General features: G+C 44.1%; 1 protein-coding gene across 1 annotated transcript in view; it reads right to left on the bottom strand.

Moving 5' to 3' along the window:
* LOC144892176 (uncharacterized) overlaps window positions 1-9551 on the bottom strand; it is a 77671-nt gene extending 68120 nt beyond the window's left edge. The window contains exons 1-2 of the mRNA XM_078777439.1: window positions 9058-9551; window positions 6424-6429 (exon numbers count right to left, since the gene is read on the bottom strand). Coding sequence (XP_078633565.1) covers window positions 6424-6429; window positions 9058-9551 — 500 coding nt within the window. The remainder of the gene's footprint in view (window positions 1-6423; window positions 6430-9057) is intronic.
* Window positions 9552-12907: the final 3356 nt, after the last annotated feature.

Consider the following 12907-nt stretch of genomic DNA (forward strand, 5'->3'; position numbering starts at 1 on the left):
GAGAGGCGACCGAGCTCCGATGCAAACTTAGACACTATGAATTTCGATCAGCCGTGGACAGGCTTTCGACTCTCTTTGCAGAGCCTCCAGAAAGTCTCCCCAAACTTAAATGGCATAAGCTGTGTTACTCTGCATACACACACAAGGGGAAAATAAATGCTAAGCTAGCCAAGGAACAATCGAAAAACGAAAAAGATCCTGAAAGAAAGAGTGTTTCGGCTGAAGCATGTCCGTTTTTACGCAGTAGTACTACTAAGATGAACTGGACATTGTGTATGTTCTGCCAGAACTTTGACAAGAAGCAGAAGACAAGTCGTGTCACAACCTTCAAAATGAGTAATGAAATTACGGAAAAAGCTAAATTTGTACATAACATCTTAGTCCGTACTGCAAATGAGAATGATTTAATCTCAGCTGAGGCATGTTACCATGTTAACTGTCTTAGTAAATTCTTTAGGGATGTCAAAAGGGCGGAAACTGAAAGCAAATCAGCAGACATGGCGATATCATGGTTGTGTCAAGAGCTGCGTCACTCTGCTGAGAAAGGGCACGTATTTGAACTATCTGCAGTGTTCGAGAGGTACAAAGAGTTAGCCAGTGAGTGCGACGGCACAATTCCTACATCGTATCTTAGTAGACTGGGGACTTTTAAAGAAACTTTGTCGAATTGCATTGGGGACATTTATGAATTTCTTGTGCTAAGAAATTTGGCGCCTTCAGAGAAACAAACTTTGCTTCTTCCACGACATTTCAGTCACATACCTCTTTCAGAAATGGTGTGCGGTCAGAACAGTGCAGACTATATTCCCATATTTAGACAACAGGATGATCATTTTCTGTCTTTAGTGCACGTTGCTCTGCAACTCCGCAGTGATATCATGTCACATCCTGCATTCGAAGGTTGCGATGTAAGCGAAAAAGCAGAGTTGACAAGTGTACCACCATCTGTACTCATGTTTGTGAATATCTTGCTTGGAGGCCAAAGTAGTGTCGATGCTGAGTTTGACGAAAGTGAGATGTCTGAAACTGGTTGGGTGAAGAAGACAAGGGTCCTTAGCATTGGACAAGACATGGTCTATGGTGTATGTGGAGACAAGAAGGCACCGCCTAAACACGTTGGAATGGGTATGACGCTGCACCAGTCAACTCGATCAAAGAAATTAGTTGAGCTATTCCATAATGCTGGGCACATAATCAGCTATAACCGGGTTCTTAGGTATGACACTGCCATGGCTGAAAACACTCTGAAAGCGCTTGATCAAGAAACTGGGGCAGTTGTTACCAGCAACCTGGTTTCGGGACGATTTGTGCATTTTTCTGGCGACAATATTGACATCAATGACTCTACCCTAGATGGCAAAAATACATTTCACGCTACTCAGTTAGCTGCCTGGCAGAGGGGGCCATCTGCTGAAAGCGGTCTTGGAGACATCAAACCATCCAATACGTCAACGTTGGATATACCAACAGCAGTTGAAAAGATCCAACAACAGCAGTTTCCGACACCATCAAAGAAGGTCACAGAAGATGCTGAAAAGTTCATTTGCCATATCTACAAGGAACCATCTGAGAACTGTAATCAAGCCCGCATTAAACTGTTCAACAAATGCCATGCAACGGAGACCCTACCTCCATCTAGTGATGCAGCAAAGTTCCACATAGAGCGTGCAAACTACCAAAGTTTCATTTGGAGAGAGGCCAGTAATCCAATGACAGATCTGCCACCGCCGACTGATTGTGGATGGAAACTCGTTGATGACAAGTTGTCACCGGTTCTTACAACTTTACCGTCAATTCCAAAGGGATGCCGAGAACTTACTGAGTGTGGTTGCAAGAAAGGTTGCAGTTCTGATAGTTGCTCTTGTCGGAAGTGGGGGAAACAGTTCTGCACTGAGGCCTGCAAGTGCAATGCCAGTGAAACACCATGTCGAAACAGGCCAAAGTAGGGGGGGGGGGGGGGTCAGAGCTTACACAGTTAAGCTAATTGGCATTCCCCTGGATGGCTCCTCCTTCCAGCCAATCAGTCTGACAGACTGCAATTGATTCAGGATTAATTAAGAATACATGTGATAATGATCAACTGCCTGCACTCCAAACATGTTTGCCATGAAGTGCATTTTGCGCCTTGTGCCATGTAAGTGCACTTTGCGCCTTGTGACCGTTAGCCTTAATTAAGTGGCTAATTAGTCAAATATTGACATTTAGTGTAGAAAACAATCTTGCTATTATATAGGACTCAGGTAAACCACTTCACTGATGGTATTTAAGGCAACAATTCAAGTGAATTAAAACAGTATGTCAAAAAACGAAAAGTTGCTTCATTACGGATATATTCACAAAAATCTGATTTTTTCCCTTCACAATTCCCTTTACTTTCATAATTGTGAAAAGCTGTAGTAACCTTACCAGACAAAATACTGTAAAATAATTGAAATGTACAGATAGGTGATGTAAAATAAAACATTTTTTCAAAAATTTTGAATTTTGCACTCATTGACCTTTGACCTTGATTAGTGACCTAATTACGCATTTTTGGGCTTGGCAAACAACAGATTCGTATTCAGCACGAAAAACTACCCCAGAAAAAGTGGTTTGCTTGCTTTTACTCAAAAATGCCTCATGAATTCACGTTTCCCAGAAATTTGACTAGACTACAGGGAAAAGTTCGTATACACAGAGTTATTCAGTTCCTCCGACATGACTCGACACAACGCAATCTCACGCGCATCTTCTCACAACTCCGATTCGTAACTCTTCTCACCCGAACTGCTCTGACTCTCAACTCATAACTCAGCGTGTCTCCTCTGTGGTCTGACGTGGGGGGCTCTGGGCACAGGGTTATATCAGCCCGCCCTAGCCCGCATCAAATGTTCCAAACCCCGCCTCTTGCACCAGTGGTGAGCCACTCCCCTCGAGCCCTAATTGGCGGCTCGTTCTTACCGGTCACTCCCACTCCTCCTGCCCCGCCTTCCTTCGGCCTCGGTCGACTTGTTCAGGCCTGCCTCATGGTATTTTGCACCAAAACCAAAAGCATCGAAGCATAATAAGGGCACCTAATTTTCACTGGCCTACTCAACGCAAAACTAACACAGGAAAAGGACGACGCTTACATTTACGAAGAAATAACTGAACTATTGCGAGGCTACATGTTGTAGTGTAACTAACTAGGAGGGGAAATTAACCCTTATTATAGAACCACAAAACCGCAGCAATATTTACCGATATGAACAGTGATGTGGCTTTTATTGAAATTATACAAATACTGCTTAGATTTTGAGGAGAATTATGAACCTGCCGCGAATGTGGAAGTGGACAGATGACGGCAATGTGCGGGTTTGATAATATCCAAATACAACCGTCATTTAAAACAGTATCTTGTTAAAGTATCAATTGATGATTGGAATTGAGTGAATACAATTACGATTTTGAATTCGTAATTGTATTCACCCACCCGTACGGAACTTCACATCAGAATTTCAACATTTGTTTGTCACGAATGTTGTTAAAAGTTTTTTTTAATTTTTTTTATGTTATTTAATTTGTGATTGGAGTTATGTTGTTTGGAATGAAAAAAGAGATATTGAGTTCAAGTGAATGAGGACATGCCGTGATGGTTTCTACTTTCTAAACATGAAATTCGCGGATCGCCAAATGCAGATTCGCCACGGACCCACGATCAATGTTTCTATACGTGAACGCACCCGTTTGTTTGTGAACGGGTCCGTTTTTCATGGAAGTCCTTCACAAACTTACTGTCCATGTCTGATGTGTGACTAAAGGTGCTACAGAGATCTTTGAGAGATCTCGCGAGATCTTGGAGACGGTGGCAGGGGTTTTCGGCGGGCCACACGGTCTCCACGTTTTTCAAAGTTAAGTCTGTTCACAATTGTATTTTGTCGAAACTGTATTTATCGTTCGGTGTGTGAACTTATAGTGTCCCCCTTGGAAGTTTCTCAGTGTTTATCTTTCATAAATTAATCGTTTGTTTGCCGCGTCGCGAGCAAGGCCTTGCAGCCTCAGGCTTCCCCCGTCGAAGGTTGTTCCTTCCTTCGCTGTTTTGCTAGCTTTTTTGATTTCCCCTTCTCCACCAAGCTTCACCAAACATCTACTATTTGTCTGACGTTGTAACCCCCACACCCCCCCCCCAAAAACAAACAAAAAACAAACCAAAAAACTTTTATTTCCCTTTCTCCTCGTGTGCTTTTGCCTCTGCCCACGTGCGCTGTCTCACCCCGCCCCCATTTTCCCCTTGCCTTCCACCTTTTGCCCTGTTCAAGTGACTCGTGGTCGTCGCTCTAGGCTTCCTCTCCCCATTGGTATTTTTGTGAATATAAGATTGTTCTTCACAGTTCTGTTTAAATATGTTTCAACTATCCCCTTCAGTGTTTTATTCAGTGGTTTATTACAACACGCTGTTTTTCTTCTTATTTAAAATGCTCCTTTCAATTTCCTCTTCAACTCATTCCATTTCAAAAAAATATTCAATCTCTTATGATTCCAAATCACTCCATGCTCTAAATTCTCATTCATTCCATCCCTCCTCCATCGTTCTTAAACGAATCGCTAACTTGAAAATCACAACAAACCCAATTTGTTATATATGTTCATCTTTCATTAATCATCCACTTTCTAAACTCCCCCCTTGCCCCTCCCCTTCAAATCTCCCCCCCCAACCATCCCTCCCAAATTCTCCCTCCTCCCACCTCCTTCTCAAAGCTGCCTCCTCCCCACTTCCTCTCCCTCCTATGTTATACCTCCACCTCCCCCAACCTTCTACTTTCCTCTGCCCCTCCTCAAACAAACTCTCACTGTGCCTCATTCCATCACCATCAAACCTTTCGTCCTCCTCATCCTTCCCTTTCTTGTAACTCTTCTGTGATCTCTGACACACTATCAACTGCTCTTCCTACATCCCCCTCTCACCCTTCATCTGACCCTACCCCTCCCCTCCCCTGTCCTGCACCCGATGCTCCCCCTCTCTCCTCACGAACGGTATGGACCTCAAACATCCGGGGCCTTCGCTCAAACCTGATTGATCTCTCCATTCAGGTTGCTTCTGAAAATCCAGACTTGATCTGCTTAACAGAAACTTTCCTCCTTCAAGATGTCTCTGATTCCTTAATATCTCTTCCTGGTTACTCCCTCCTCCGGTACGATAGACCTGATCCTCGTCCTGGTGGTGGGGTGGCTATCTTTATCAAAAACTCTCTACCTCACTCTCTCTGCACTGCCCTCTCTCCATCCCACCCACAGGAGTACCTCTGGCTACGGCTTCCCACCTTTTGTTCATATGTGTTCTGTACCGTCCTCCAAACAGTGATGACTCCATTTACATTTCTCTGTCGGACAACATGGACCAACTTCTATCAACTCATCCAAACTCTCTCTTCCTCATATGTGGCGACTTCAACTGTCATCATGCCAGCTGGCTGGGTGTGGGTTCATCTCTCACCAGCCATGGCACCTCAGCAAAGGACTTCTGCAACTAATTGGGACTGACACAATCTGTCAATTTCCCGACCCGGATCTCAGTCAATGGAGTATCTTCTCTTCTGGACTTGGTTATGACTAACTTCCCTGCAAATGTCTGCTGCTCTTCTTCTGCTCCAATCGGTTCTTCTGATCATGTGCTTGTTAAAGTGGACATCTCACTGGCCATTCTCAGAGAGCCTCCTCAGCGCCGACGAGTCTGGCATTTCACTCAGGCCGACTGGCACGGTCTGCAAGCAGCCATCAATCAACTGGACTGGTCTCCCATCTCTAATGCCTCTGACATCAATTCTTCCTGGGAATTCTTCCAAAGCAAACTGCTCTCTCTCATGCACAGATTTATCCCACCTCGTCTTCAGTTGTCTTACCCTTCCTCCCGTCCATGGTACACTGAATCTTGTGGTGAGGCAGTTGCCCTGAAACAACTTGCCTTTGCGTCTTGGAAGGCAAATCCAACTGAAGGCAGTCTCAGTTCCTTCCACCAAGCTCAAAACAAGTGTGTTTCTACCCTCAGGAGTGCCAGGAAGCACTATCTCTCCACACTCAAGATTGAACTCTCAAACCTGTCTCCTTCCTCCAAATCCTGGTGGCATCTGGTCAAATCCGTTTCTGGTGCTTGCTCCCCCTCCATCCCCTCCCTTACCTCAAATGACTACACAGTTGACACTGCACGTGACAAAGCCGAATGCCTCAACTCTGTGTTTGCCTCAAAATCTTGTGTCCCAAACCCATCTCTCTCTGTTCCCACCTTTCCCAGTCGAACCCAACTGCTCCTGGACTCTGTGTCCTTCTCTCCTGACAGGGTGGAGAAGTTTTTATCAAACCTCGACTCTGATTCTGCAACTGGACCAGATGGCATCAGCCTTCGATACGGTCTGGCACCCAGCTCTGCTCACCAAACTCACCTCCTATGGTATTCAGGGAAATCTCCACTCATGGCTTGCGGATTTCCTCTCTGGTCATAGGCAACGTGTGGCCCTGAATGGATTTCTCTCATCTTCCCTTCCTGTTCTGGCTGGAGTTCCCCAAGGTAGTGTTCTGGGCCCTGTGCTATTTCTGGTCTTCATCAATGACCTCTCCGACTCTCTGGAAAATCCTCTCTATCTCTTTGCTGATGACTCCACTACCTGCCGCTCCATTCCTCATCCCTCAGATCGGCAGTCTGCAGCCTCCTCACTCTCTGCAGACCTGGACAAAATCACAGACTGGTCAAACAAGTGGAACATGTCTTTCAATCCTGACAAATCTCACACTCTTACAATGTCTCTCCGAAAGGACAGACTGGACAACCCTCCCATCTACTTTCTCAACAATCCTCTCCAAGAAGTTCTGTCGCTCAAGCTTTTGGGTCTCACTATCTGCCATGATCTTTCTTGGGAAAACCACATTTCCAAGCTGGCCTCCAAAGCCAGTCGCCGACTGGGCATCCTCCGTCGTGCAAAGTCCTTCCTTGGCACACCTGAGCTCCTCACCACTTACAAGGCTTTCATCCGCAGCTCAATAAAATACTGTTCCCCCCTCTGGGCTGGTGCTCCTGCCTCACACCTTGCTCGGCTTCACGCTGTTGAGGCCAAAGCTTTCAGAATCATTGGAATCTCCTGCGATGTAGTCAACTCCGAGGGCCTTTCACTCACTCACCGCAGGCAGGTTGGTGGTCTTTGTCTTCTACTGACTCCTCTCCGTCCTTGCTCCCCCAGCTCTCTCTGTGCTCTGTCCCCCCAATATTCCTTGAGGTCGCACAAGATCTGCCTGCAACCCTCTTATGGTTAAACTGCCAAAGTCTAGGCTCTCTGCTCACCTTCACGCTTTCATTCCCCTTTTCTCCCGCCTCTGGAACAAACTCCCCCACTCCCTTCAATCCCACTCCTCCCTCCAGGTCTTTAAAACAGCTGTTCACCACCATCTCTTATCTTCCCCCATCGAAAACCTTGATCTTTTCTACTCCCGGTAATTCACCCCAGAGTCCTTGCAGTGTTCATATGTTTTATTCCTCTCCCACCTCCCCCCAAGTCCTCCCGATGTCCCTGCTCTCAAATGTCGTGTTTGTGTCCTTTCCCCTCTCTCCCCATCTTGTCTGCCGCTCCCCTTGTTTTTTGTGTTTTGTGTGTCGGTTTGTCTTTTTGTGCGATTAATGTTAGCTCTTTCATGAGCCTCGATCTTGTATACAAAAAAAAAAACAGGAATGTGGAATTTCTTGGTTTCATGCTTTAGCATTCGCCGTTTCTGCATTGTCTGTTTGCTTCTGGCCTCTCACTCGTGCATAGCACGGGTACCTCACCAGTAATAATAATGTAGTTTTTCAAATATCATTTTTGTTGATTTTGTGAGTTCATTTTGAGAGGAATTGTGGAAAATTAAAATAAAGAAATTCCATATCGACCGACTCTTTTATTTTCAATCATAAATACAACAGGGGGGTTACGACTTCCTTTCATACACACTTTGCATACATTGCTTTGCATTAATGTTTGTACTTTAAATAACTTGTACATAATGTGCATAAGGCCAGATTTAAAAAAAGAGTTGGTGATCGTCCTTTTTTCTCAAAAGTTCGGGAAGGGAGGGAGGTTTTTTTTTTTTTTTTTTTTTTTCCCCTACTTTCCATTGAGTTTTGTTGACATGGAAAAATATGAAATAAAGACTCCTTTCTCCTCAAAATGATTTAATTTCTTCATTCATCTCACAGATTTACAGACATTGCCCAAATCTCTATGAAACACAGTGTTTGTGTGATTTTGGATGATTTGAACGTCCTAGCTGAGCTTGGTAGTGAAAGGGCAAGACACCTGTACATGCATATCCACCATGACATCGGAAAAACAGATAAACACCATGCCCTTGGCACCTTGAAACTATCGAGCATGTTGAACAAGATTTCTGCCGCGCTTTGGTACTGGCTTTGCAGTACAAATGTTACAATGAGGGTATTGCCCTGCCTTTTCGACCAAATTCTCCTCAGTACCACAGTGGATGCAGAGCATTTCATAGCCAGCAGAGTCGTACGCTAGTTATATAGGGGAAGCACAGTTCAGATTGGCACGAACATAAAGATCAGCGAGTCTGGTATCCTGTTCAGGATCGTCATCACCATTGTTGTCGATCTCCGTGAACACACTTCCACAGCTGTAGAGAATGGTGTCCATAGCAGCACGAATCAATAGATTTCAGCGGGAAAAATCTCACACAATAGCCGCCATGAATGGCTAACGTAAAATGGGTGAAGTTGCCCGAGGCACTTGCGACGCTCTGCGCAGCATGCACTGCACAGCACGCACTGCGCAGGCGGTGCAGAACGGCGCCAAATTTGACTGTGAAAAGATCGTTTTTTAATGATTTTTTCAAAATAAAAAATAAAAAAAAGTTTCGGGTCGGGTGTGTTTCGTAGGGTCGGGCGGGGACGATCACCAACTCTTTTTTCTTAATCTGGCCTAATCCCATGGGAATAATGCGATTCCCTGATAATTTGTAGGAGCTGTTTGGGAATAAGTTAACTCTTGATCAGAGCAATGGAGCTCGTACAGATTTTGACAAGACAAGGGACAGGAACAGCCCAGCTGGTTTTGGTACAGCAACAGTTTAGTGAGTTTGGTTAGTTTATCAAACACTCCACGAGGAAGAGACTTCAGCTGGTTTTGGTCCAGATCCAGACGTGTGAGTTGTGTTAGTTTATCAAACACTCCACGAGGAAGAGACTTCAGCTGGTTGTTGTCCAGTTCCAGATGTGTGAGTTGTGTTAGTTTATCAAACACTCCACTAGGAAGAGACTTCAGCTGGTTGTTGTCCAGTTCCAGATGTGTGAGTTGTGTTAGTTTATCAAACACTCCACGAGGAAGAGACTTCAGCTGGTTTTGCTCCAGATCCAGACGTGTGAGTTGTGTTAGTTTATCAAACACTCCACGAGGAAGAGACTTCAGCTGGTTTTGGTCCAGTTCCAGATGTGTGAGTTGTGTTAGTTTATCAAACACTCCACTAGGAAGAGACTTCAGCTGGTTTTGGTCCAGATCCAGGATTGTTAGTTTGGTAACCTCAAAATTTAACAGCAAAATATATCTGAAGTACATCCGGTAATGACATTAAATTATTTACTCTCAGTGATTATTTGTTTTTATATTTGGAGATTATTTGGCTTTTGTAGTTTTCAAGGTTTTTGATAATCTTGCTATAATTCACCAAATATCTATCTGTCCGTCTGTTCCCAGGTACCGCAAAAACAGCTGAACCGATCGCAACGATATTTTGGGGGGGGGGGGGGGTAATCCTGGGACCCCCTGGAGTAAAATAGGCTGTATTGTTTTCCAATTTTCCAATTTTCCAGTTTTTCCAAACACGATGGAAAAATATTTACCGATATGAAGTGATGTGGCTTTTTTTGAAATTCTTCAAATACTGCTTAGATTTTGATGAGAATTATGAACCTGCCACGAATGTGGAAGTGGACAGATGACGGCAATGTGCGGGTTTGATAATATCCAAACATAACCGTCATTTAAAACAGTATTTTGTTAAAGTATCAATTGATGATTGGAATTGAGTGAAAACAATTACGATTTTGAATTCGTAATTGTATTCACCCACCCGTACGGAACTTCACATCAGGATTTATACATTTGTTTATGTCACGAATGTTGTTAAAAGTTTATTGGCGCTGAGGAAGCGCCTTTAGCGATTGACTTCCAGCCAGTGTAACGCTAATTCCTGTCACAGGAATTCGGAGATCATATAAGTGGGCATGGCAGTTCCTGATTGGTTCGTGTTGGGGAACGCCTTCTCGCTGCCGACGTGACGTAAATTCGCGCACGCGCACTGGTGAAGCTTCCTCGATCTTACTCGATCCCATATTACATGTACTTTCATTGCATACAAATTATACTTCCTCCTAGAAATTCCAAGCCCGAACCTCAGCGCAATCCAAGAGGATTCACTTGTTTTTTATATTAATGCTATTTAATTTGTGATTGGAGTTATGTTGTTTGGAATGAAAAAAGAGATATCGAGTTCAAGTGAATGAGGACATGCCAGGATGGTTTCTACTTTCTAAACGTGAAACTTGCGGATCGCCATATGCAGATTCGCCACGGACGGCAATGAATAAAAGAGCGCGCACAGCTGTAAGGACGAAGGACGGGAACAGTGGTGAGTTTGAGGTGAAGGTGGGAGTGCATCAGGGGTCGGTACTAAGTCCACTACTATTTGTAGCTGTGATGGATGTGCTGGCTCTGAACATAAAGGAGGGTTTACTGTGGGAGTTGTTGTATGCAGATGATCTGGTGTTGATTGCAGAAAGTATGGATGGACTGAAGGAGAAGATGAACAAGTGGAAGTAATATATGGAGACAAAAGGTCTGAAGGTGAATATCGGAAAATCGAAGGTGATGGCAAGTGGTAAAGCATGTGGTCAGGTGGAAAGAACTGTGAAGTGGCCGTGTGCTGTGTGCAGGAAGGGTGTCGGAGTGAATTCCATTCAATGTACAATGTGCGCTGAGTGGGTTCATCAAAAATGTAGTAGTTTGAGAGGGTCATTAACCAGTGTGGCAGCTACATTCAAGTGTTCGGTGTGCAAAGAGGGAGCTGTAGATGGAGGAAATGTTGAGTTGGATGTTGGAGACGGCGTGAAGCTGGAAGGTGTGAAAACATTTTGTTACCTAGGAGATGTGCTGAATGGAGAAGGTGGATCAGACTCGGCAACGGTTGCTGGAGTGAGGTGTGCATGGAAGAAGTTTCGGGAACTGACTGGCATGCTGACGAGGAGGGTAGTGTCGTTGAAGCTGAAGGGAAAGGTGTATGCTGCACGTGTGAGAAGTGTTATGATTTATGGGAGCGAGACATGGGTAATGAACGTAGAGCAGCAACGAAGGCTGGAAAGGGTGGAAATGCAAATGGTTCGGTGGATGTGTGGAGTATCGTTGAGAGAGAGGAAGACAAATGATGAATTGCGTAAGATGATGGGAATAGAGCCTGTGATTGATGCTGTGAAGAGGAACAGGTTGAGATGGTTTGGTCATGTGTTGAGGAAGGATGAAAGTGACTGGTTGAGAAGAGTGATGGAAATGAATGTAGAAGGAAGTAGAGGACGGGGAAGACCGAGAAAGACTTGGCTGAAGATGGTGGAAGAAGAAATGCGGGCAAGGGGGTTAACAAGGAGAGATGCAGAAAATAGGGCAAGATGGAGAAGATTGTCATGGGGACCGCAAGGCTAACCCCCGCTCTAGCAGGGAAAATGGCCTTAAAATGCTTGTTGTTGTTGTTGTTTTGATTATTTGTTTTTATATTTGGGGATTATTGGCTTTTGTAGTTGTCCTGATTTTGATAATAATAATGTTGTAGTTTTTAAACATCATTATTGTTGATTTTGTGTGTTTTGTGAATCCAGAGGGTCAGATAATCATTGCTGGGACGAATGCGGGCCCATTGGATGTTATAAAGCCAGGTGTACTGAAGGCTGGTCACGTGACTGGGTCAAGACTTAAAGAAAACACAAGAAGAATAAAGACCTTCCACCAGGTGTTGTAAAAACATAAAATACCCACAAATGAAAGGAACAAGATCAGTGGCTACACCACAATGAAAAACACCAAAGTTCATCCTCATCATATCATGGACCTCAGGAGTTTTTATACCAAAAAACATGTTGGTGAAGTCTTTGGGTGAAACATGGAAGCAGCTTGGACGTGATGATACCCAACAGGTGAATCATTCTGACCTGATGATACCAAGCAGGTGAATCATTCTGATTTGATAATACCTATCAGGTGAATCATTCTGACCTGATGATACCTCGCAGGTGAATCATTCTGATTTGATAATACCTATCAGGTGAATCATTCTGATTTGATGATACCTCGCAGGTGAATCATTCTGATTTGATAATACCTATAAGGTGAATCATTCTGACCTGATGATACCGAGCAGGTGAATCATTCTGATTTGATAATACCTATCAGGTGAATCATTCTGATCTGACGATACCGAGCAGGTAAATCATTCTGATCTGATGATCCCGAGCAGGTGAATCATTCTGATCTGATGATACCGAGCAGGTGAATCATTCTGATTTGATAATACCTATCAGGTGAATCATTCTGATCTGATGATACCGAGGAGGTAAATCATTCTGATCTGATGATCCCGAGCAGGTGAATCATTCTGATCTGACGATACCAAGCAGGTGAATCATTCTGATTTGATAATACCTATCAGGTGAATCATTCTGACCTGATGATACCTCGAATGTGAATCATTCTGATTTGATAATACCTATCAGGTGAATCATTCTGACATGATGATACCTCGAATGTGAATCATTCTGATTTGATAATACCTATCAGGTGAATCATGCTGATCTGACGACACCGAGCAGGTAAATCATTCTGATCTGATGATCCCGAGCAGGTGAATCATTCTGATCTGATGATACCGA

The sequence above is a fragment of the Myxine glutinosa genome, chromosome 5 (genome assembly GCF_964187855.1).
Source record: "Myxine glutinosa chromosome 5, kmMyxGlut1.1, whole genome shotgun sequence".
In the NCBI taxonomy this organism is placed as follows: Eukaryota; Metazoa; Chordata; class Myxini; order Myxiniformes; family Myxinidae; genus Myxine; species Myxine glutinosa.